Here is a 20,753-nt window from a genome sequence, read left to right on the forward strand (position 1 = left end):
CGCACTGGAACAGCCACCCTTCTGCTCTGGAGCAACACAAGTACGGACTCTCCCTAATGTGAGTAAGTCAGTCTCCTCGTGTCCTGCTGCCCCCTCCAGCTCAGGCAGCCCTAGCGCCCGCCCGCTCCCTCGGCCAGGAAGAGAGGCCGCAGACAGAGTTGGGCAAACGCCCTGGCCTCTTTCCCTTGTGTTTAGTTCCTTGTAAGCCTGCCCTAGGTTTGTCTGAAAAGACACATGGCAAACAGCAGTCCAAATACTCACCTGCACCCACTCACATACATACTTTTATTTTACCCCTTCGGGGACTGGACGTACAGTTCCAGTGAAGATTTAAGGCGGTTTCAGTTGCATTGTTTGGGAAACAAGGTCAAACATTGCACATAACTAAATACCCTACACAGGGCCTGATTTGGTGGAATTCGTTGAGTTGTCAAGAACCAAGCGCTCTCTAGCAGCTGGCTGTGTGCTCCTTGCCTAGCTCGCCCACCCCCTTGGTTCTCTGGAGCCTGACAGAGGCACTGCTGGTGAAGTCAAACCGCAGACCAGAAGAATATGAGGCAGCGTCTGAGGCAGAGTCCCCAGGCTCTTTAAAGGGGCACCGACCTTCCAGCTTAGGGCGGATGCTAGGGAAGGAGGAGGCCACTTGACCTAGCTTCAGCCTGTTTTTAACCATTCAGGGCTGATTTAAATGAAAGGAAGTTGGTTTGAAGAGTGACAAAGCTGCTGTATTCCAGCAGGAATGGGAGAGGCCTGGGCTAGGCTCCCCCTGCCTGTGGGCCCTAGCCCCCGCAGCCCTCTCTTCCTACCCCCAGCAGCCCACCTGCTGCAGCAACGATGGAGGATGGAGGCCACAGGTGAGGAGTTGGCCCGGCTGGCCGGTGAATCATCACAGGGCCCCGTTCCATGGGCCTCTGTAGAAGGGTTAAGCAGGACGTACCTAGCCCAAGTGGCGTTTGAGGACCTCCCACACGCTCCCCCTTTGCGCCAGCAAAGCATGGCCGTGTTTATTTCAGACAAAGGCTTGGAGGGTCTCAGACACAAACTTCCTCCTCCTGCACAACCTCAGAGCAGCTTCCAGCTCCTACAGTTCAAACATTACAAGTGTCATAATTACACGGAAAATAAAAAAAACCCACATGCTACTTCCCCGCCCGCCCTGTAAAAAACAAACCACCAACCCCAAGTCAAATTGTGTTGTTGTGGTAAATACGCACAACCAGACACACATTCTCAGTCGTTTTACACTGAATTAAGGTTGGCTGTTGTGCCCCTTGTGGCTGTGTCTGTGTGTGGGGGTGGGGTATAGTTTAAAAAAAAATCCACAACTAGGAACTGCCACATGTGATCAGCTATGGAGTAAGCACACAGGCCTCTGATTGTTGGATGAGCCGAGTGGGCCAAGCCTAGGGCTCCAGCCTGGTGATGGGACTGGGAAGCAGGCAGGTTTCAACCTTCATAAGGTCCCCTCCAGCCCTTCCCCCTCAGTATCCTCCAGAAAGGAGAGTCAGTGGACAGAGAGAACAGCCGAGCTCGGTCTATCCTCATGAGGGCTGGTATTTCCCAGCAAGCTCCAACTCTGATTTACTCCACGCTGCCCCTTTCAGGGGGGACACAGAACCCCAAGGAGTTTTAACCATTCCTCCCCGGCTAGCCTCCCCTCCTCCCCCCAGGGAACATGCACACTGCTTCCTTACTGCACTGGCTTGGTTTTGGTTCATTTAGAAGGCCCTTGGTCCTCCTGGGAGGTCCCTGCTGATCAGAATATCAGCTAGGGGGAGTTTCACGGGGCTGGGGGCCTGGACACCAGGAAAGTCTTTTTAAAAGAGTCCAGTTAAGCAACTTTACATAAAATGAGGACACTGAACTCTCATGCCAGGAGAATAAGCAGGACTCAGCTATCCCGTGCTCAATAAAAACGTCCTAGGCTGTCCTGGGCGCCAGGAAACAAAAAAAGGCTCATTGCAGGGACCATTAAGACATCCTTTTTCTACCTTCCTCTTCAACATCAAGTTTCCCTTTGGTCTTGGCCAGGTGCCCCCAAGGTAGGTTGCCCATTTCAAATGGCCAAGGGCGTGGCTTCAGGGTTCCGATAAGCTCCCAACCATTCCTGAGACCCTAAATTCAGCTCCCCTCCCCTCCCCCCCCCCACCTGCTTTCCCCAGTTTAGTAATTAACTGTTAATTTCAAGACCAAACATCGCTTGTATTGCTAGCAAAAGTGCATCGTAAAACGAAAGTGTCGACGAGTCCCTCCTCCACGCGTCACCGTACCAGAGACTCGGCTAACATAGCGACTGATCGCCCCCACAAGGAAAGAATTTTAACCAAATGGGGGAGGGGGAGCTCACAGGGAAAACACAATCTTTAAAAGAAAAGCAGAATTTCGTAACACTAAAAAGAGGAAGGTCAAAGACTGACAACTCAGCACTCTGCACGGAGACTTAAATTAACTTCGGAGATAAAGAAGCGACAGGGAAAAAAAAATTCTCCATAGCCCACCGCTCTTGAAATTATCTTCGGCTTCTTCTACGCCAGCAACGTTTTTCGAGTCTGTAGAGTTGATCCCCGTTTTCAAACTAGTTAATAGAATCAAAAGAAATTCACGTTGTGGGTTTGGTTGGTTGGTTTCTGTTTTTAAATAGCTTAATGCTCTCTGTGGACTGCACGACAGACGGGCGTGGGAACGTCGGCAAAGTCTGACTTGGTTTGAGTAAACGATCACTGGGTGGATGTGGTGGAGGAAAAGTAAAGCAGTTTGGGAACTTCCCTCCCCCCCTCCCCATCCACACACGTGGTGCGGGGCGGTGAAGTCATGACGGCTCTTCCCCCACCCCCATCAAAATCAGAGGGCAGGAAGGCCTTGCAGATCTGATCAGGAATCTAGACCCATCCGTAGCCAGAGTTGGAGGCGATACGGCACAAACTGATCCGTGATGTCCCTGGCAGATCACTTGTGGCGCTGGATGGTTTTTCTCTTCCTCCTCTTGAAGAAACAGCAGCACCTGCGGAGAAAGGCAGACAGGCTGTCATGGCCCCAGACCTGCACTTGGCCTCTTGAAGGCCAACCGCAGGTTCCTCCCGATTCCAGAAGGGATTGGACATTTCAAGGGGGAATGAGACTATCTGGAATCATCGCAGTTCATGATAACAGATGGGTTTTTTGGGGGTGGGATGGGGAGGGTGTGTTCTTGAACCTCCTGTCTCGGGGCTTAAGCCGATCTCTATTAGCGACCAGGAGGTGGCCTGTGTGGGGGGCAGATTCTCCCACATCTGCTGCTGGGGGATTCTTACACCTTCCCTCCAAAACAGCTGGTGCCGGCCACTATCAGAAGGGGCTATTGGACGAGATGGACCATGAGTCTGAACCCATCTGGCAAGCCCCCCAGACCAGCAAGAAGTGGGTTTGGGTCCCATCTCTCTTTTGTTCCCTGGTCAACGAAAAGCCCAGACCTCAAGACGCTGGGGGTGGGCACGGTAGGTTTCACAGGAGTTAGGGGGCACTAATGAGATCATCACCCTTAGGAAACTGACAAGTGCTCTGGCAGATGAAGATGGAATGCTGGTCAGCGCATGAGCCAACGATCCCGCCCGTGGCTGCAGCGTCCAGGCTGGGATTTAGGGGAGAACCTGTGTGACAGCACAGGCTGCGTTCCTAGGACCTAGAATGAACCCCAGGGTCTGTCTCTGGCCAGCACCCTCAGTACAGCATCCCCTGCAGTTCCAAAATAGACAAGTCCTGGCTCTTGGGAGACCTGTGGTGACATTCGGGAGAGCAGGCTGGGAGCTAGAGAGAACAGCCTTGGAACGGAATCCCCTGTAGAGTCATTAGAACTCCGTCCCCTCTATTCTCCACACAGGGGAGAAGGATACCAGCGCTGCAGCCAAAGACAGCAGCAAATAAACCCCAACGACCCATCCAGCACGACCACTGCAGCAGCTGCCAATCCCCCCCAAAACAAATAAAGCAAACCAAATGCACAGTCAGGTCCTTACTTTGTATCATCCGCTACCTCCACCTCGGCGGGCGCCGTGATCGGGGCATTCGAATGTCCCGCGGTTGGGTCGTCCGTGTTCAGTTCTCCGTTGGTGGAACTCATCACCTGGGAGGAAAAGTTGGACAGTCAGAGACTGGATGTGTTCAAGCAATACAGAGGCTGTTCATTGGCCCTGTTCCATCGGACACTGAATCCCTGCCCAGAGTAGGGAAACGGGTACACACCGACAGTGCCCGATCCTGCCTTCCCCACAGGACGCGTTCTATAGCGCAGGGGGCAGATCGAAGCAGCAGCCCCTTAGAGAAACTGCCACAATGTAAGAGAGCCAAGTTTCCTTCCGAGTACCCGGCCTGGGAGGCGACCTACAGGTACCAGCGGTCGGGGAAGGGAAATGCCAGTACCCGGGACTGCTTTGCCTGGAATGGCAGCATTGCTGACTCATACCTGCCCCGGGGCAAGTTGGCAACGAGTGCCATAGGCGCTAGACTAGCTAGAGCCTCCCAGCCATTGGGCGAGCTCGCATCGCTTGCGGAGGGTACCGCCCTCCTGTCTCCTCGCAGCAGAGGAAGGGTTTTCCAGAAGGCTATTCGGCAGGGGTTGCCACACAACACGCCTGGAAAGGGCCCAGATTTCATTTCTGTAGCAAGTTTTCAAACCCGGCTCTTCCTGTGCGATCAGATCAAAACTCAGCGAGCCTCAGAAACCGCCTGCCAATGGCAAGCCAGGCAGCGCTTCGCTCCATGGCCATTCGCATCCCAGAGAACGACTAGACCAGTGGAGCAGCAGTGCACAAAGGTGGGGGAGTCTGTTCTGCTCCCAGCACCTGTTTTGTTACTTAGCAGTAAAAACAAGCCGGGGCAGGCAAAGCCCCTGGGGCTGCCCTGAGGTTTTAGCTATTCACATGCCCTGGATTCCCACCAACTTCCACTGGCCCAGACACGTTGTCCTGCCTTGGACCCACGTGCTGTGGATTGACTCTCCCTAACTCTGTATCCTTCGCTCACGCGCCGTTCGTTACTATCCTCAGTGCTGGCTCTTCCCTGTGCAGCAGCTAACGCCGGAGCAGATGGAACAGAGAAGCGCCACCAATGGCAGCGACACACCAGGGCCAAACCCCTCGCACGCCAGCAGGTCCTGTGACCACACCGCTACAGAAATGAAACCAGCAGCTGCTGTTCTTGCTACCATCGCCAATGGAGCCAACGTCCCTGGATAGGGATCGCGTCCGATTTCACCGCCGGTGCTCCTGGGGGACGGCAACAGGAGGGGCCAGGCCAGCATTGCAGCAGCTGAGCAACGCTGATCCCCTCACCGCCTCTTCACACGGCCCTCCAGGCAAGGCCAGGCCACCTGGCTGATGTCCAGGCCTAGTACTTGAACTCTGGCTGTCCCCAACCCTTCCCTGGGCAGGCCGAACCAGCCTCGCCCAGCAGTGGGGGAAGCGGCACCATGCAAGCTCACGCCCAGCCGCAGTGACACAGGCTGTGCCTTCACTGCAGTGTAGTACGGTCGGGTCAGCATTGCTGGAGGGAGAGCGGCACAAAGCGACTGTCACCGCAGCCATGGGGTGGTGCCCCCCGCCGCCACGTTGCACCAGCTCGAGTGGCAGCCTGCACACACCCCCCGGGGGCCAGCCCACTGGTGTTAAAAGCACCCCCACATTGGAGCTATAACTCGAGTTAACTGCAGTGAAGACAAGCCCCGAGACTAGAGAGCACAGGAAGCAGAGTTGTGCGGCGAGAACGGCGGGGGATGGTCTGGGTGTCCCTTGCCCACTCCCGAAGGCCGGTGGTGGGAGCAGGAGCCAGGGAGAACACAGAGGACTCGGGAGAGTTGGGTGAGCTTTGCGCCAGGAGCCCCGTGGCGGGGGACCAAATCAAGTGAGGACAGACAGACAAGCCCAGGGACTAGTGAGGAACTAGGACGTTTGTGGGAAGAGTTACATGGAACAAGGGTGAAATCCACAGAGACCCAGCACACAGTCCAGGGCCCAGCTAAGCCTCTGGATTTCTCCCTGTCACCATGAGACACACAAAGCAGAGTTGCCCCAGTTTGTGGTAGGGGGATTCTTGACCCTAGCAGAGATGTGCTTCAACACACCTCCAGGACAGTTGGCAAGGGGCTGGGGTCACAGAGAGCGGGAAGACTACGGGGCAGGATTAAGGATGGCCTGCAGATCTGAGAGCTGACATGGTTTCGAGTTCGACTGATGCTGGAAGTGGAAGAGGGGATGCGGAGGAGCGGAGGGTTGTACCCGAGCACCAGAAAGGGAAGGAGAACCAGGGACGGGCTTACGGGACAAAGCCAGGGATTCCACGTCCACGGACAGAAACAAAAGGCTGCAAAGCCCCGATCCTGGGGATAAGCACAAATTGCGCCCAAAGGATGCTGCTGCAGCCGGAGTTTTGTGGGACAGGCCCCTTCCCCGGTGGCCCGTCCCCCTTTGGAAATGCCCCCTCCACTCCCACGCAGCACACTGCATGTACCTGCACAGAACCCCCAAGCCTGCTGGTCGCTAGGTGAGTTCCTAGAGGTTCCTCGGCAGGCTGCTGACTAGCCTGAGGATCACCCAACTCGTTCCCCTCGGGCGACTGCTAGTGACCGGCAGGACAGGAAACAAAACAGAAGAAGAAGAAGGATGGAGACGAGGGGGTGGGAACGGTGGGGGAGAGGAGTCAAGAAAATAAGACATGCAAAAGCAAAAATATAAACAGAGCAGCACTAGCGTGTTAAGGCAAATAAACCAGTGTGGTCCCTAGTGAAATCCTAGCAGACTGGAATGGGCTGGGACTCAGAGCCATTTGACTGGCTGCGGGTTTGCTGTCTGGGTTCACGCTTTACTCACCCCTTCGCTTGTGCACATGTGTGCACGTACACCTCCCTCCCCCGCCCCCCCACCATAACACAAAGATCTCACGGGGTCTCTGGTGCACTAGTCCAGACAGATCAGGCATTTGGTCTGCTGCCCTTTGCTTTGGCCAATGCTGAGACATGCTGCTGGCTTTTGGAAAACGCTGGCGACGGAAGCGGTTTCGCCATGCGGAGCAGTGCCTCTTGGAGGGGACAAGCCGTGTTTTAAACAGAGGTGGGGGAACCGATGCTGCCGGATATGTGATTTTGCAGAATGAGGGTTGACAGAAATTAAAGCTACGGGTCTATCTTCCCATCCCTGCAGTGTTTAAAGCCGGAGGATGCAGGAAAGATCAGGGCTTGGAGTAAACTGGGTGATCACTAGGAATCGAGATACAGCGAAGAACTGGCACCTCCTGTGTATCAGATCCTCTGGGATTGCACTGGACCTCTCGTTCTGTGAAGAGCCTGGTATAGCTACCGCACTGCGGATAACCTTCCACTGGGGATGTTACCAGTCTCCCTTCTTCCCACCGCTGCTGACGGCCCGTCAGAGAGAGAGAGAGAGAAAGAGAGAGAGAAGATCCCATGGGTAACTGAGACTAGGGGATGAATCAGGAGTCCTGGAGAATTTTCCCTCTCCATAAAAGCAGTGGGACTGCTGGGTCGGCCTGTGCTGCCCGCACCCAGCTGGTTCTGATGTCTGCACCAGGTCCAAAAGCCGAACCCAGCTCCATTTGGCCAAGGTCGTGGTGACCGGAGGTCCCAGCCCTGCTTCAAGAGGATTTCTTTGGTAAGTGAAGGCAAAGGGAACCCAGTTCTCTCCAGCTGCTGGCGGAGGAGGCTGAGCCTTGACAAAGGCTGGGTGTGAAACCCGCTGGTCCCTACGTACTTGGGGACGAGCAGTTTTTAAACTAAGTCCTGATCGTGCAGCATCGCCTGGAATCAACCCCCTTTGTCAGGGCACTCACGGGCAAGAGAACAAGTCACAAGAGAGAGCGCCGATTATTCGGAGCTCGGTCCGGTCACTCTAATGTCCTCCCCACTCCATGGGTTTCCCTTGGCTGTCCCATCTTCTGGGAGCATCACAGCAGGAGACCAGTTACCTGGGACTCTGCCCGGCTTTCCTAGAGGCTAAGCCAGGCAAAGTTCTCCCTCCCCCCGCCCCGCAGAGCCAGCACTGGCACCCTCTCCACCTGGCCATTCCTCACTGGCCCCTGGGAAGAGCCACCTCAGCAAAGTGCCTTCCTGGTCCCTAGGGCGAGGCTGCCACGTGCTGTTCTCCTGCCGGCAACAAAGTTGTGCTCCACCAAACGGATTCCAGGTCAGCCCGGCAGTGCCTCTCAGACCTGAGCTGTCTTCACCCATGTCTCTATGCCCCTCCCGAGCAAGAGAGAGAGGCTGAGTCTCCTCCACATAGTGTCAAGTATCAGAGGGGTAGCCGTGTTCGTCTGAATCTGTAAAAAGCAACAGAGGGTCCTGGGGCACCTTTAAGACTAACAGAAGTATTGGGAGCATAAGCTTTCGTGGGTAAGAACCTCACTTCTTCAGATGCATCTGTTAGTCTTAAAGGTGCCACAGGACACTCTGTTGCTCTCCACATAGTGGTGACTGCGGAGACCGCATCACCTGCAGCTCTCCACACGGGGCAGTATGGAGAGACTCAAATCAGCAGGCTGGCCCAGCTCCTCAGAAGGGCTGGTTTACTCAGCTGAGCACCCTACGGTCCCCTTCATGGTCCCCCAGGTGGGGCGACAGAATCAGGCTGCCCAACTGATTCCAGCGTGGCAGGCAGCACCAGCAATCCCGCCACAGCCCATTCCCTTCGCCCACCGCACGGGGTTCTAGGACCAGCTCAGGGCCTCTGGACTCACCAGCAGGGCCTTTCCACCGACGCCCCAAGGCCTGGACATGTGCCGGGGCAGAGATGTCATGGGAGCCTGTCCTGGAAGCCACAGCTGAAGGCCCATCACCAGTGAGCCGGTCTCACCCATGGGCTGGGTTCTACAGTCAGGTCTGAGCCCAAGAAGGACGAAGTCCTGACTGATCCCCAGCCCAGGCTCCATGATGCACATGGTCCCACCCTGCCGTCCAAGCCCCATGGTGCACTGAGAGCACTGGCCCAGCCTTTCCCACCCAGCCTCAATGGTCCCGCCCTGCAATCACTGCTGGAACAGGGGTGCAGAAGCAAGAGACCCTACAGACATGCACTTCCCATGGGCCTATGCCCCACCTCTGAGGAATCTGCCACATCCCTCCTCAGGGCTTTCCATTTCCCCCGCACCTCCACACCAGCCACCTTCTTTCTGGCGACAGAGAAAGGGACCGGCCAGCTGATCGGCCAGAGGAGATGCCTGCCTGCACTCAGCCTCCCAGGCCCCACGGGAATGGCTAATGGTGTCTAGACCCCTCCTCCCCACAGCTTCCGCTATGAATCGGTTGGTTCTGCCTGTGCTCAGACGGGTTCGCTCCGCCCCACCAAGGCCAAGCTGCTCTGTCGCTGGGACTGGGCCCAGCCAGCATGGCTGGGGGCGGGCAGGCGGCTCACCTGGTGTTTGGCGTGTGGCTGTGCTTTGTCTCTGTTCGGAGGCTGCACCTGGACGTCGCTGTGGATTGTGCCGATTGGAGTTGGCTGTAATCAAGACAGCAGGAGGAAAATCATCAAGAAAGGCCCAGTAATCTCCGTGCAGTCCGTGTGCACCTTGGGCTTTCACTACCATCCGGTGGGGAGAGGGCCCGGGAGCTGGGGGAGGGCGGGATTGTGGCTTATGTTAGGAAGGGACAGATCTCACTCCTGGGGGCTGGGATAGGGCTGGCTTGGGCCGGCCCCACTAGTATGAAAATGAAGCCTGGGGTCCGAGTGGCTGAGCCGACGTGTGTGTTCTGGGTGGGGGCAGACAAGGCACTGAACCGTGGAAAGGGACCAACGGGAGGATGGGGGGAGCAAACCTCTCAGAAGCCAGAGGGGAACTAAGCAGCTGTAATCTCACACAGCCAAGCTCTGCCTGCTGCTCCCGTGTACTTCGAGCCAGAGGCAGCCATCCAGCCCCTCCCCACAGGGGCGCCCCCACCCCTCCGTTCAGCGGCACTTACTAGCGGCTTCCCGGCCCAGTCGTACTCGTAGTCGAAGACGTAGCCACTCCGGTCGAACAGGTCCGTGAAGAGCTTGCGCAGGTAGTCGTAATCCGGCTTCTCGAAGAAATCCAGCCGCCGCACGTAGCGCAGGTAGGTCGCCATCTCCTCTGCAGAGGCACAGCGGACTCAGTGCGGCGTGCGAGCCATGGCCAGGGAGCACCCAGCACCGGGAAGGCACCACAGCGAGGGGAACGGGGGCAGCAGGGAAATACCCTCCAGCCTCTGTGGGTCTCAGACCGAAGGGAGGTGGCTGTAGGGAACAGCCACGGGGAGAGATCCTACCCCGCTCCAGCCCCCCGGTCCACTGCAGACAGAGGCAGGGGGAGAAGTCCAGCAAGCCCAGCTATAGGAGGTGGGGCAGGAGGGGGCGAGGCTGCAGTGAATGGTGCTGCAGGGGACCGAGCTGTGCAGTAACCCATAGGTGGCAGTGTAGGTTAGTAGATAGTGCACCAGACTGGGATTCAGGAGACCTGGGTGCTAATCCCAGCTCTGCCACTGACCTGCTGGGTGTCCTTGGGCAAGTCATGTCTCCCTCTGTGCCTCAGTTTCCCCTTCCAGATTCTGGCTGTCAGGTCTACTGAATGCGGGCGCGAGCGCGGGCCCCTCCCGGCTCGAGCAGCGCCCTTACCTGGGAAGTTTTCACACAGGACTTCGACGGGGGTGGCTCTTTTGGTGTCTCCGATCTTCTGATACCGCTCCTTCAGCGTGTCAGCCTGGAACGGGGAGCACGGGTGAGAGCTCGGCAGGGCACCGTGGACAAGCGCCAGGCACGCCCGGATGGCTGGCAGGAGCACACTGGCCAAAGCCCTAAGCCAGGGTTTAGGAGCTGACCTTGGGCTCCCCCTCCCCCTCCCTCCCATCCTGGCAACTCTAGTACCATCCCAGCTATCCCGCTGGGCCATCGTGGGTTTCAGGAGGAGCAGGGAGACTGGGCAGCAGGATAGCCATGCCCAGAGCGGCAGGGAGACCAGCAGAGAGAGGGTGCACATTCCACTCTCCTGACTACCATATGGCACGAGGAGGGAGAGCCTGGCTGGCGGCAATCAGGGATTGACACAGCCGAGCTCCCAGAGACACAGCTGTGCAGACCTCGCTGGGCACAGCATAGGTGTGAGAGTGAGGAGGGGAACAGCGACGATTGGCTTGTTACCAGGGCCTCTTGGGCTACCAGGGGGGTTTGGTTTCCAAACAGTCTGACAGTGGCCAGGGCGGGATTCGTCAGAGAAATGTTAACTAAACGCCCATAACAACCCGTGCAGCGATACAGCCGCCTCTCCGGGAGCTATCGGCACAGCACAGCCTCTGCTCCCCGCTGCGGGCAGGACAATACTACAGCAGCCACCTGGCACCCAGGGAAAGCGGGGACAGAGAGAACAAGGGGCTGGTCCAAGGCCACAGAGAAACAGCGACAGTGAAGGAAACCCCCACCCCTCGGCCAGCGTGTCTCAGCCTCCGTCCCGCCCCTGGCAGAATAGCTGCCCTAAGGACTTGGACTTCGTTAGGACGCTGGCCAATGCCAAGCACATCGGAGCCTCCCCCACGCCACGTTCCCTCCCAGGAGCCCCCCACGCCTCCAGCAGGAATTTCCACACGGAAGGAAATTTAAAATACGAATGATGATTTATTGCAGATTGAAGGAGCCCGGGAGCTGGGGCTGGTACCGGCTGAGTGAACTCAGCACTAAGCTGCTTGGTGACTGACGGATGGACCGAGTCTGGGAAACCCTCGGGTTCCGATCCTGCAAACACCCGCGTGAGGAGCCCGCTGGCTCCACTGACATCGCTCGTGTGTGAAAGCGTTGGCAGGATCAGGGCCCAGCTGTCAGTGAGGGGAGCCCACCCGGGGGAGAGGTGTAGATGGCCCCTCTCCGGACAGTTCTATCAAGAGCTTTTTTTGGTCTGGGCCCATTTCTGAGGGTAGGAGAAAAAGACGGCTATTTACCTCTCGTAACTGTTGTTCACGTCCATTCCAATTAGGTGTGCGCGCGCCGTGTGCACGGACGTCGGAAACTTTTCCCTTAGCAGCTCCCGTCGGGACGGCAGGGGAGCCCCCTGGAGTGGCACCCTCATGGCAGTGTATAGATTACCCTGCCGGCCCGACCCCCCTTTGGTTCCTTCTTGCTGTTGACTCCGACAGAGGGGAAGGGGGTGGGTGGGTGGGTGGGTATTGTAATGGACACGAACACCACATCTCGAAGAACAACAGTTACAAGAGGCAAGTAACTATCTTTTCTTCGAGTGATTGTTCACGTCCATTCCAATGAGGTGACTTCCAAGCTGACCATTGCAGGAGGGTAGGAGTCATGGAAGGACTGATTGAAGAACAGCTCTGCCGACCGGTGCATCATCTCTGGCCTGTTGGTTAACAGCATAGTGGGCTGTAAACATGTGCACTGAAGACCAGGTGGCTGCTTTACAGATCTCCTGGATAGGGACCTGAGTCAGAAAGGCTGTCGACGATGCCTGTGCTCTGGGTTGAATGGGCCGTAATCGCTGGGGCTGGGACCTTCGCTCATAGCACGTGCGAATGCAGTCTGTGATCCAGGACGATATATGTTGCACAGAAACAGGAAGGCCCTTCATTCTGTCAGCTATGGTGACGAACAATTGGGTCAACTTGTGGAAAGGTTTCACGCACTCTATGTAGAACGCCAAGGCTCTCCGGACATCCAGCGTGTGTAGGCTGTGGTGTCTCAGACTCGTGTGGGGTTTTGGAAAGAACACTGGTAAACAAATGTCCTGACCCTTGTGGAATTGGGAGACCACCTTGGGGAGAAATTTAGGGTGTGGTCTAAGCTGCGCCTTGTCCTTATGAAACACCGTGTAAGGTGGTTCGGAGGTGAGGGCTCTCAGCTCGGACACCCTCCTTGCCGATGTAATGGTTACCAGGAACGCCACATTCCAAGAAAGGTAGAGGAGGGAACAGATGGCCAGGGGCTCAAATGGTGGGCTCATGAGTTTGGAGAGGACCAGGTTCAGGTTCCAGGTTGGGACTGGCGGATGAGAATACAGGAACACCCTCTCCAGCCCTTTGAGGAATTGCCCCATGATGGGATTAGAAAACACCAAGGACCCAGACTCCCCTGGATGGAAAGCTGAAATGGCCACCAGGTGTACTCTGATGGAGGAAAGGGATAGCCCCTGATGCTTAAGGTGTAGGAGGTAGTCTAAAATAACTGGGATAGGAACCTGGAGCGGTTGAAGGCGCTTGGGTTCACACCAACAGGAAAACCTTTTCCATTTTGCCAGGTAAGTAGTCCTAGTGGAAAGTTTCCTAATGCCGAGGAGAATTTGTCTCACCGACAGAGCACTAGCTCTCCATGGGATTTAGCCATGGAGTTTCCACGCCATGAGATGTAGAGATTACAGGTTCGGGGGAAGGAGGCTCTCGTGGTCCTGCGTAATCAGATCCGGGTAGAGGGTCAGGGCAATCGGGGCGTCTACGGACAGCTCTAGGAGGGTTAAGTACCAATGCTGTCGGGGGCAAGATGGGGCGATCATGATTACCGTCGCCTTCTCTCTGCGAATTCTGAGGAGGATCCGGTGGACAAGCGGGATAGGAGGGAAGACATACTTCAGACCCTCGCCCCATGGTATTAAGAATGCATCGGCAATGGCGCCCAGACTGTGGTTTTGGAATGAGCAGAACTGAGGGCACTGTCTGTTGCTCTTGGTGGCGAAGAGGTCTACGTGGGGATAACCCCACTTTTGGAAGACCGACTGTATGATGGCCGATCTGATTGACCACTCGTGCATGTGGTATGACCTGCTGAGGCGATCCGCCAGCTCGTTCCGTACTCCTGGAAGGTAGGATGCTTCGAGCTGAATGGATCGGGCTATACAGAAGTCCCAGAGAAGAAGAGCCTCGCGGCAGAGAGGTGAGGAGCGGGCTCCGCCTTGTTTGTTTACATAGCACATGGCGGTGTTGTCGTCTGTCAGGACTGTCACACTGTGACCTTGCAAAGTGGCGTGAAAGGTTTGGCAGGCCAGATGAACTGCTCTGAGCTCCTTCTGGTTGATATGGAGAGGTCTCTCGTCCCTCAACCACAAGCCTTGTGTCCTCAGATCCCCTAAGTGTGAGCCCCAGCCCAGATCTGACGCGTCTGTTACTAACGTCAGAGAAGGTTGGGGCTTGGCGAAGGGGACCCCTGCCCAGACCACTGGTCGGTTCAGCCACCAGCACAGGGATTCTAGATCCTGTCCAGGGACCATCACCACAAGATCCAAGGGGGTCTCTGTACAGACGGTAAGACAGTGCGAGCCACGCTTGCATGGGTCTGAGTCTCAGTCGGGCATGCTTGACCATGTACTGCATGCTGCCATATGCCCTATTAGCTGCAGGCAACACCTGACTGTCATGGTGGGATACTGAAGCAATGATTTGACAATCTGCTCTATGGCCTGGAACCTGGGCTCTGGAAGGCTCGCTTTAGCCAGTACCAAGTCCAGGACTGCCCCTATGAACTCGATCCTTTGGGTAGATGAGAGAGAAGATTTGGGTACATTGAGGAGCAGCCCCAGTCTATGAAACGTGTCCATGACCATCGTCACGTGGGACTGGACCTCGTCCGTGGAACGACGTGTGAGTAGCCAGTCATCGAGGTAGGGGTACACTCGGACTTGCCTTTTCCGCAGAAAGGCTGCCACCACTGCCATGAATTTTGTGAACACTCGGGGGGCTGTGGACAGGCCGATTGGGAGAACCGTGATCTGGGAGTGATATTGGTTTACGACAAACCGGAGAAAGCGTCGGTGCGCCGGATGAATGGCAATATGGAAGTACGCATCTTTCATGTCGAGGGCAGCGTACCAATCCCCCGGATTCAAAGATGGAATGATAGTGCTTAGGGAGACCATGCGGAACCGGAGTTTGACCATAAATGTGTTGATTCCGCGAAAGTCTAAAATGGGTCGAAGACCCCACTTTGCCTTGGGGATTAGAAAGTAACGGGAGTAAAACCCCTTTCCCCTTAGCTCCTGTGGAACCTCCTCCACTGCACCTATCTTGAGGAGCGAACGAACCTCCTGCATGAAGAGTTGCTCGTGAGAGGGGTCCCTGAAGAGGGGCGGGAAGGTGGGTGGGTGGGAGGGAGGGAAGGAGGAGAACTGGAGAGAGTATCCCACCTGTACCATGAGTAGGACCCAGCGGTCCAATGTTCTATGGGACCATGCATGGTATAAGTGGGATAGCCGATTTAAAAACCGTGGGGATGGATCCGTGAACTGGGTTGGTACACTGTCCATGGTCGTGCCTTCAAAACCCTTGCTTGTTTCCAGGCTGGGGTTTATTCTGGCCTTGGTTAGGCACATTGTTCTCTCTATGCCTGTTATTTCTGCCCCGCCTGCGATACGGCTCCTGCCTGAGGGACCGGAGATGGCCTCAGAGCCGGAGGATGCCGACAGAGCGGACCAGGGCAGTGCCGAACGTTGAGTGGCCGCAGGGTGCTGGGGAGCGGTGCCTGGCTGGCCAGGACCACGAACAGTACCGGGAGTCTGGGGACGGGAACCGGTGTCTTGCACTCGGTGCTGGTGAGGTTGTCGACGCCGTACGCCAGTGCCGGGCGACCGATGGCGTCATGGACCAGCGTGCAGTCACCGTGGGCGCTGCTGGCAGGTTCGCCTCCGGTGCCATAACCTCACGCTGGGTCATGAGTGCCAGAGAATAGCAGGATGCCGAGCTCGAACGGGAGCGGTGTCGAGACAGTGACCTCAAGCGACACCATTGCCGGCTTCCCTCTGGACAGCACCCTTTTGGGTGGTGCCAGAGGCTTCTCCCTGCATGGGAGGGGGTTTGGCGCTGACAACTCAATGAGGTCTTTCGCTGCCTCGAAAGTGTCGGGCATGGAGGGGTGTTTGAGGACCCTCCTCCAGACATTCGTCAGCACTGAATCCGCTGGGTACTGTGGCGCCGGAGTCGATGGTGCCAGTTCTTGGCTTGGGCCCGCAATCTGTCTTTGCGTGCCGGGAGCTTTTTTGAGCGGCTTAGTAGCTCTTTGGGGGGAGCGCCCTCTTTCCCCTTTCTTGTGATGCTTAGTCGGTGCCAGAGAGGTTAGTCGTCCCGTCTTGGTGCCGGCGATTTACAGTGCCTGGGCGGTGCCGGGTCACGCACAGATGCCGGGGCACTTTGCACCGAAGAAGCCGGGGCCGGGGCCGGTCAGTCGGGGGCCGGTGGTTGTAACACGGCCTCCATGAGCAACTGCTTAAGGCGAAAGTCTCTTTCTTTCTTAGTGCGCGGCTTGAAGGCCTTGCAGATTTTGCAATGCTCGGCCTGATGGGACTCTCCCAGACTCCGGAGACAGGAGTCGTGGGGGTCGCTGTTAGGCACAAACTTCCTGCGAGCTTTGAAACCCTTGGTTTGCGGCATGCCCTGGTAGTCCAAGGCTGGTGCTGGAACTAGCTTCCAGACACCTGAATACGATGGTATTTAGCTAATGGATAACTATCTAAGAACAACTAACTAGAAGACTTGAAGGCTAAGGGATCACTCGCAAGCGAGAGAGAGAACGTTCCAACGCCGCCACGGACGGTAAGAAGGAACCGAGGGGAGTCGGGCCGGCAGGGTAATATATACACCGCCATAAGGGCGCCACTCCAGGGGGCTCCCCTGCCATCCTGACGGAAGCTGCTAAGGGAAAAGTTTCCGACGTCCCGTGCACGCAACGCGCGCGCACCTAATTGGAATGGACGTGAACAATCACTTGAAGAAGAATTGACAATTAGTCACATTTTCCTCATTTAAGTCCATCCTACAGTGCCCAGCCAGCCAGCCAGCCACCCGGGCTCGAACCAGAGCACTCATACGAGCGTGTGTTGATGCTGTCAGCGCCCGTGTTAACTTTACTCTGCCCACAAGCTCAGGGCGGGATCCTGCCCAGCCTGGTCTCTGCGGCTGCTCCGCGCCCCCCTGCCAGCCGCGTGAGACACACACTCAGGCCCTTGTGCTCTCTCAGCACCCCAGCACACAGCGAGGATGGCAGCCGGCTGGCACTTACCTTGAGTCCTTGCCAAGGGAGGCTGCCCCGCAGGAAGTACATGAACATGTGCCCTAGCGCTTCCAGGTCATCCCTGCGGCTTTGCTCTGGGCAGGAGAGAGAAACGGTAAGTGCCACGTGCAGATTCCTCGGAGGGCAGAGCTGCCCCGCACCCTGTCCCCAGCACCACCACCCCTTCGCACCCTATGGCAGCTCCATCAGTGCAAGAATCCCAGGGCAGCTCACGAGAGGGAGCGAGCCCAGACTTGCTGAGCTGCTCAGACGAAGCAAAGTTGAACAAAGGGCCTTTCGAGCACCAACATAACCCCTTAGTATCACTGCATCTGGGCTCCCAGGGGGGCCAAGGGCTGGTACAGAATGAGACCAGGCTCTGGGGAGCTCGCTCCACCAGGACCAGGAGAAAGGCGCTAGAGGCAGCCGGACTGGGGTGCATGGCATTAGCGGCTGGGTTTCATCAGGGTGAATGAAGTGAGCGATAGCAGGCTGAGCGTCTCATGGGCTCTCCTGCCCTGGCCCCGAGGAGGCTGACACACCACGTGGACTTGCACAGAGACACCCCCTGTCCTGCCCACGGCAGTGCTGATCTCCGCTGCGGCAGGGCCCAGCAGCCGGCAGTGGATTAGCTCACTGGTGGTCGGGCGCTAGTGCTCCCTAGCATCGTGCTCCAAGCGCACTCGGCTGCAGACCTAGCTACCCCCAGCCCATGACACCTCGCTGTCAGAAACCAACGCCCCCCTAGCTGCAGGCATCTCTCTCGCAGGTGCCCTTTACCCAGAGCAATATGGGGGACAAGAACATTCCTGGGGCAGACGCCGGTCAAGACGAGACCCTAGTGGAGCAGGACAGGTTTCCCCCACAGACCTGCCTCACCTCCAGTTGCCTATCAGCACAGAGCCAGGGAAACACGGGCCTGGGGCAGTGCAGGACCCACTGGCTTATCTACCCCCCGTCTCCCTCTCCCTCGGGCAGTGCCAGCGAGGGCCGGGCACGGTACCTTTCCCGAGGTGCGTGTTGATGCTCATGTATCGCGCCGTCCCCGTCAGGCTCTTGTGCTCTCGGTAGGGGATGTGTTTTTTGGTCTCTGGGTCAATGTACTCCTTGGCCAGGCCAAAGTCAATGATGTGGATGGTGTGCTGACGCTTGCTGCCCGGCCGCCCCACCAGGAAGTTCTCCGGCTTGACGTCTCTGTAGATCAGGCTTTTGGTGTGAACGTACTCCATCCGCGTGATCTGGGGGGGAGGGGCTGGCATCAGCGGGAGGCCACAGGCGGGCTTGCTCTGCTGGCATGGACAATGCTCAACCTTTCACTCCGGACTCCTGGGCCCCGTTCTGTTCTCGCCCCATCTCAAATCGAGGTAACTCTGCTAAAGCCAGCAGCCACTCTGCTTGGGCTCTCAGAGCCAGGCCCGTTGGATCCCCACCCGCCCACCCAGCTCCAGGAGAGGAAGGACAGTCAGGGCACTAGCCTAAGCCTGTGGGGCCTGGAATCCAATTCCCTGCTCTTCCACAGCCTTCCCAAGTGACCTTGGACGAGCGTCTGTGTGCCTGGGTTCTCCACTAACAGCCCTGCCCTGCCAGGGCCAGGAGGATAAACATACACACTGTGAAGCGCTTTGGGACCTAGCCAGGAAAGGTGCTACACAAGAGCTTGGCCTTATTACATTTTAAAGCCCAAGCAGGGGATTGTTTTTAGGGGTGGAGCTTTATAGATCCCAGGAAAAACCTCCAGCGATCCCAGGGCCGAGCTGGTAGGTCACCAGAAGGCCACATGCCGCACCCAGTGCTCCTAAACCAGAACCAGCTGCAGCCTGCCAGGACTATGGTTCCCAGCACGCCGTGCTCCATCCTGAGCGGGAGGCTGTCTCCATGGAGCAGTGCAGGCTGGGCGGCGGCGTCTCTGTGGGCGGTAGCGCCCTCCCGACAAAGGGCAGGCCAGACAGGGTCTGTCAGCCACATGCGTTCTGAGCCTGGATTTGCTGCTGACTCCTGCCAACACCTGGGAGTTTTGAGCAACATGAAGCTACCTCCGGTTCACAGAGAAATAAAGCACCACTATCTCTGGTTTGCAGATGGGGAAACTGAGGCACGGAGAGACATGACTTGCCCACGGACACCCAACAGGCCAGCGGCAGAGCCAGGAATAAAACCCAGGCCTCCCGAGTCATGGTGCAGTGATCTACCCAGTCTCCAATTCAACACGGCCATCCAAAGAGGGAAGACTTCCTGAGAGGGGGCTCCCCAGCAGGAGTTTCCCGTCAGCCCACACATCTCCTAAGACTTCCTGCCTGCTCTCGGATCCCCCTGAATCCCCCCATCGCACCACTCCCTCCAGGGCCATTCGGTTTGGTGCGGAACATGCAGCCTGCTGATCTCCTGCCAGGAAGCTGCCTGCCAAACCCTGACTGCACCCCCAATAAGAGTTAAACATTGGGTGCTTTTGCCTCCTTCTTCCTCTTCACCCCCCACCCCAACAGTATGTTCTGGCTGGGCCCCTGGGGCATCTCTTTTGGGATTGGGGGGGCTGGTCCCTGGGGATTCGACGGCAGGGCATGCCATACTTCCCAGCTGCTCGCACGCACAGGCGGAGCCCGGGGCGCTTACCAACTGTATCGCTATCATCAGGACGGTTTTGAGCGTGAAGGTCCGATCGCACAGGTCAAACAGGTCTTCCAGGCTGGGTCCCAGCAGCTCCAGCACCATGGCATTGTACTTCCCACAGGGCCCAAAGTAATAAACCTGAGGAATTCCTTCTGCAAGAGCGAGTGTGGGGGAGTCAGCGCCAAGCTGCAGCCGAGACGGGAAAATCCCTTCCCTCCCAGCGGCAGCACCCCGGCCAGGGGGGCCTCTAAGGCCAAAAGCAGGGGGCCGGAGAACCCAGGGCGGTAACCCCGGTACCAGGGAGGTGCGGCTAGTGCTGGAATAGCAGCCAATGCCGGGGGTTATGAGGCAACGAACACCTCCTCCCCTCCCCGGGCAGAACATTAATTGGGAATTGTTAGCAACGGGGAGTCTGCCCCTCCTTGCACCCCCACAACTACTCTGCTGCATTATTCCCGAGCAGGGCTGGGTTCTCCGCATGCTCTCACCCTGCCGGAGAGGCACAAGCTGCCCCTGTTCGGGGCGGAAGGAAGGGGCTGAGCTCAGCTGGGGGCGAGACCTGGGCCGGGATGGATGTTGGCACCCCTGGCACTCACTAGGGGCCCTCATGCCATTTTTACAAGCTGTGTTAACAGGACTTGCCCCTCTGCTCCAAGGGGTCGGGGGAAAGCTGGTTTCTGTGAAAAACAGCTGACAAGGTGGAACCAGAAAGATGGCAGCCAGGCATTGAGCAATGCACCCTGTGCATAACGACAATGTCCCTCACTCCCAACCCGCAGCCCCCCTGTTATTCCAGCCCTGCCCCCCCCACTCTGCAATGCCCCTCACTCCCCACCCGCAGCCCCCCTGAGCTCCCCCCCGACAGCTCTGCGATGCCCTTCACTTCCAACCCGCAACCCCCCTGCTATTCCAGCCCTGTCCCCCCAGCTCTGCGATGCCCCTCACTCCTGACCCGCAGCCCCCCTGCTATTCCAGCCCTGAGCTCCCCCTGACAGCTCTGCGATGCCCCTCACTCCCGACCCGCAGCCCCCCTGCTATTCCAGCCCTGCCCCCCCAGCTCTGCAATGCCCCTCACTCCTGACCCGCAGCCCCCCTGCTATTCCAGCCCTGAGCTCCCCCCGACAGCTCTGCGATGCTCCTCACTCCCGACCCGCAACCCCCCTGCTATTCCAGCCCTGCCCCCCC

The 20,753-nt window shown here is 57.4% G+C and overlaps 1 protein-coding gene across 5 annotated transcripts in view; it reads right to left on the reverse strand.

The window, feature by feature from the left end:
- Positions 1 to 2,181: 2,181 nt before the first annotated feature.
- Positions 2,182 to 20,753, reverse strand: part of CSNK1G2 (casein kinase 1 gamma 2) — an 89,976-nt gene continuing 71,404 nt past the window's right edge. For 2 of the 5 annotated variants that reach the window (XM_034755179.1, XM_034755180.1), the window contains exons 5-14: positions 19,572 to 19,720; positions 17,965 to 18,199; positions 16,971 to 17,056; positions 10,608 to 10,692; positions 9,938 to 10,086; positions 9,393 to 9,476; positions 7,258 to 7,380; positions 6,481 to 6,588; positions 3,993 to 4,099; positions 2,182 to 3,001 (exon numbers count right to left, since the gene is read on the reverse strand). In XM_034755179.1, the coding sequence (XP_034611070.1) occupies positions 2,947 to 3,001; positions 3,993 to 4,099; positions 6,481 to 6,588; positions 7,258 to 7,380; positions 9,393 to 9,476; positions 9,938 to 10,086; positions 10,608 to 10,692; positions 16,971 to 17,056; positions 17,965 to 18,199; positions 19,572 to 19,720 (1,181 nt within the window). In that variant the 3' untranslated portion in view covers positions 2,182 to 2,946. The remainder of the gene's footprint in view (positions 3,002 to 3,992; positions 4,100 to 6,480; positions 6,589 to 7,257; positions 7,381 to 9,392; positions 9,477 to 9,937; positions 10,087 to 10,607; positions 10,693 to 16,970; positions 17,057 to 17,964; positions 18,200 to 19,571; positions 19,721 to 20,753) is intronic. The other 3 variants (XM_034755181.1, XM_034755182.1, XM_034755183.1) reach the window with 3 other exon arrangements.

This window comes from Trachemys scripta, chromosome 22, assembly GCF_013100865.1.
Source record: "Trachemys scripta elegans isolate TJP31775 chromosome 22, CAS_Tse_1.0, whole genome shotgun sequence".
NCBI lineage: Eukaryota > Metazoa > Chordata > Testudines > Emydidae > Trachemys > Trachemys scripta.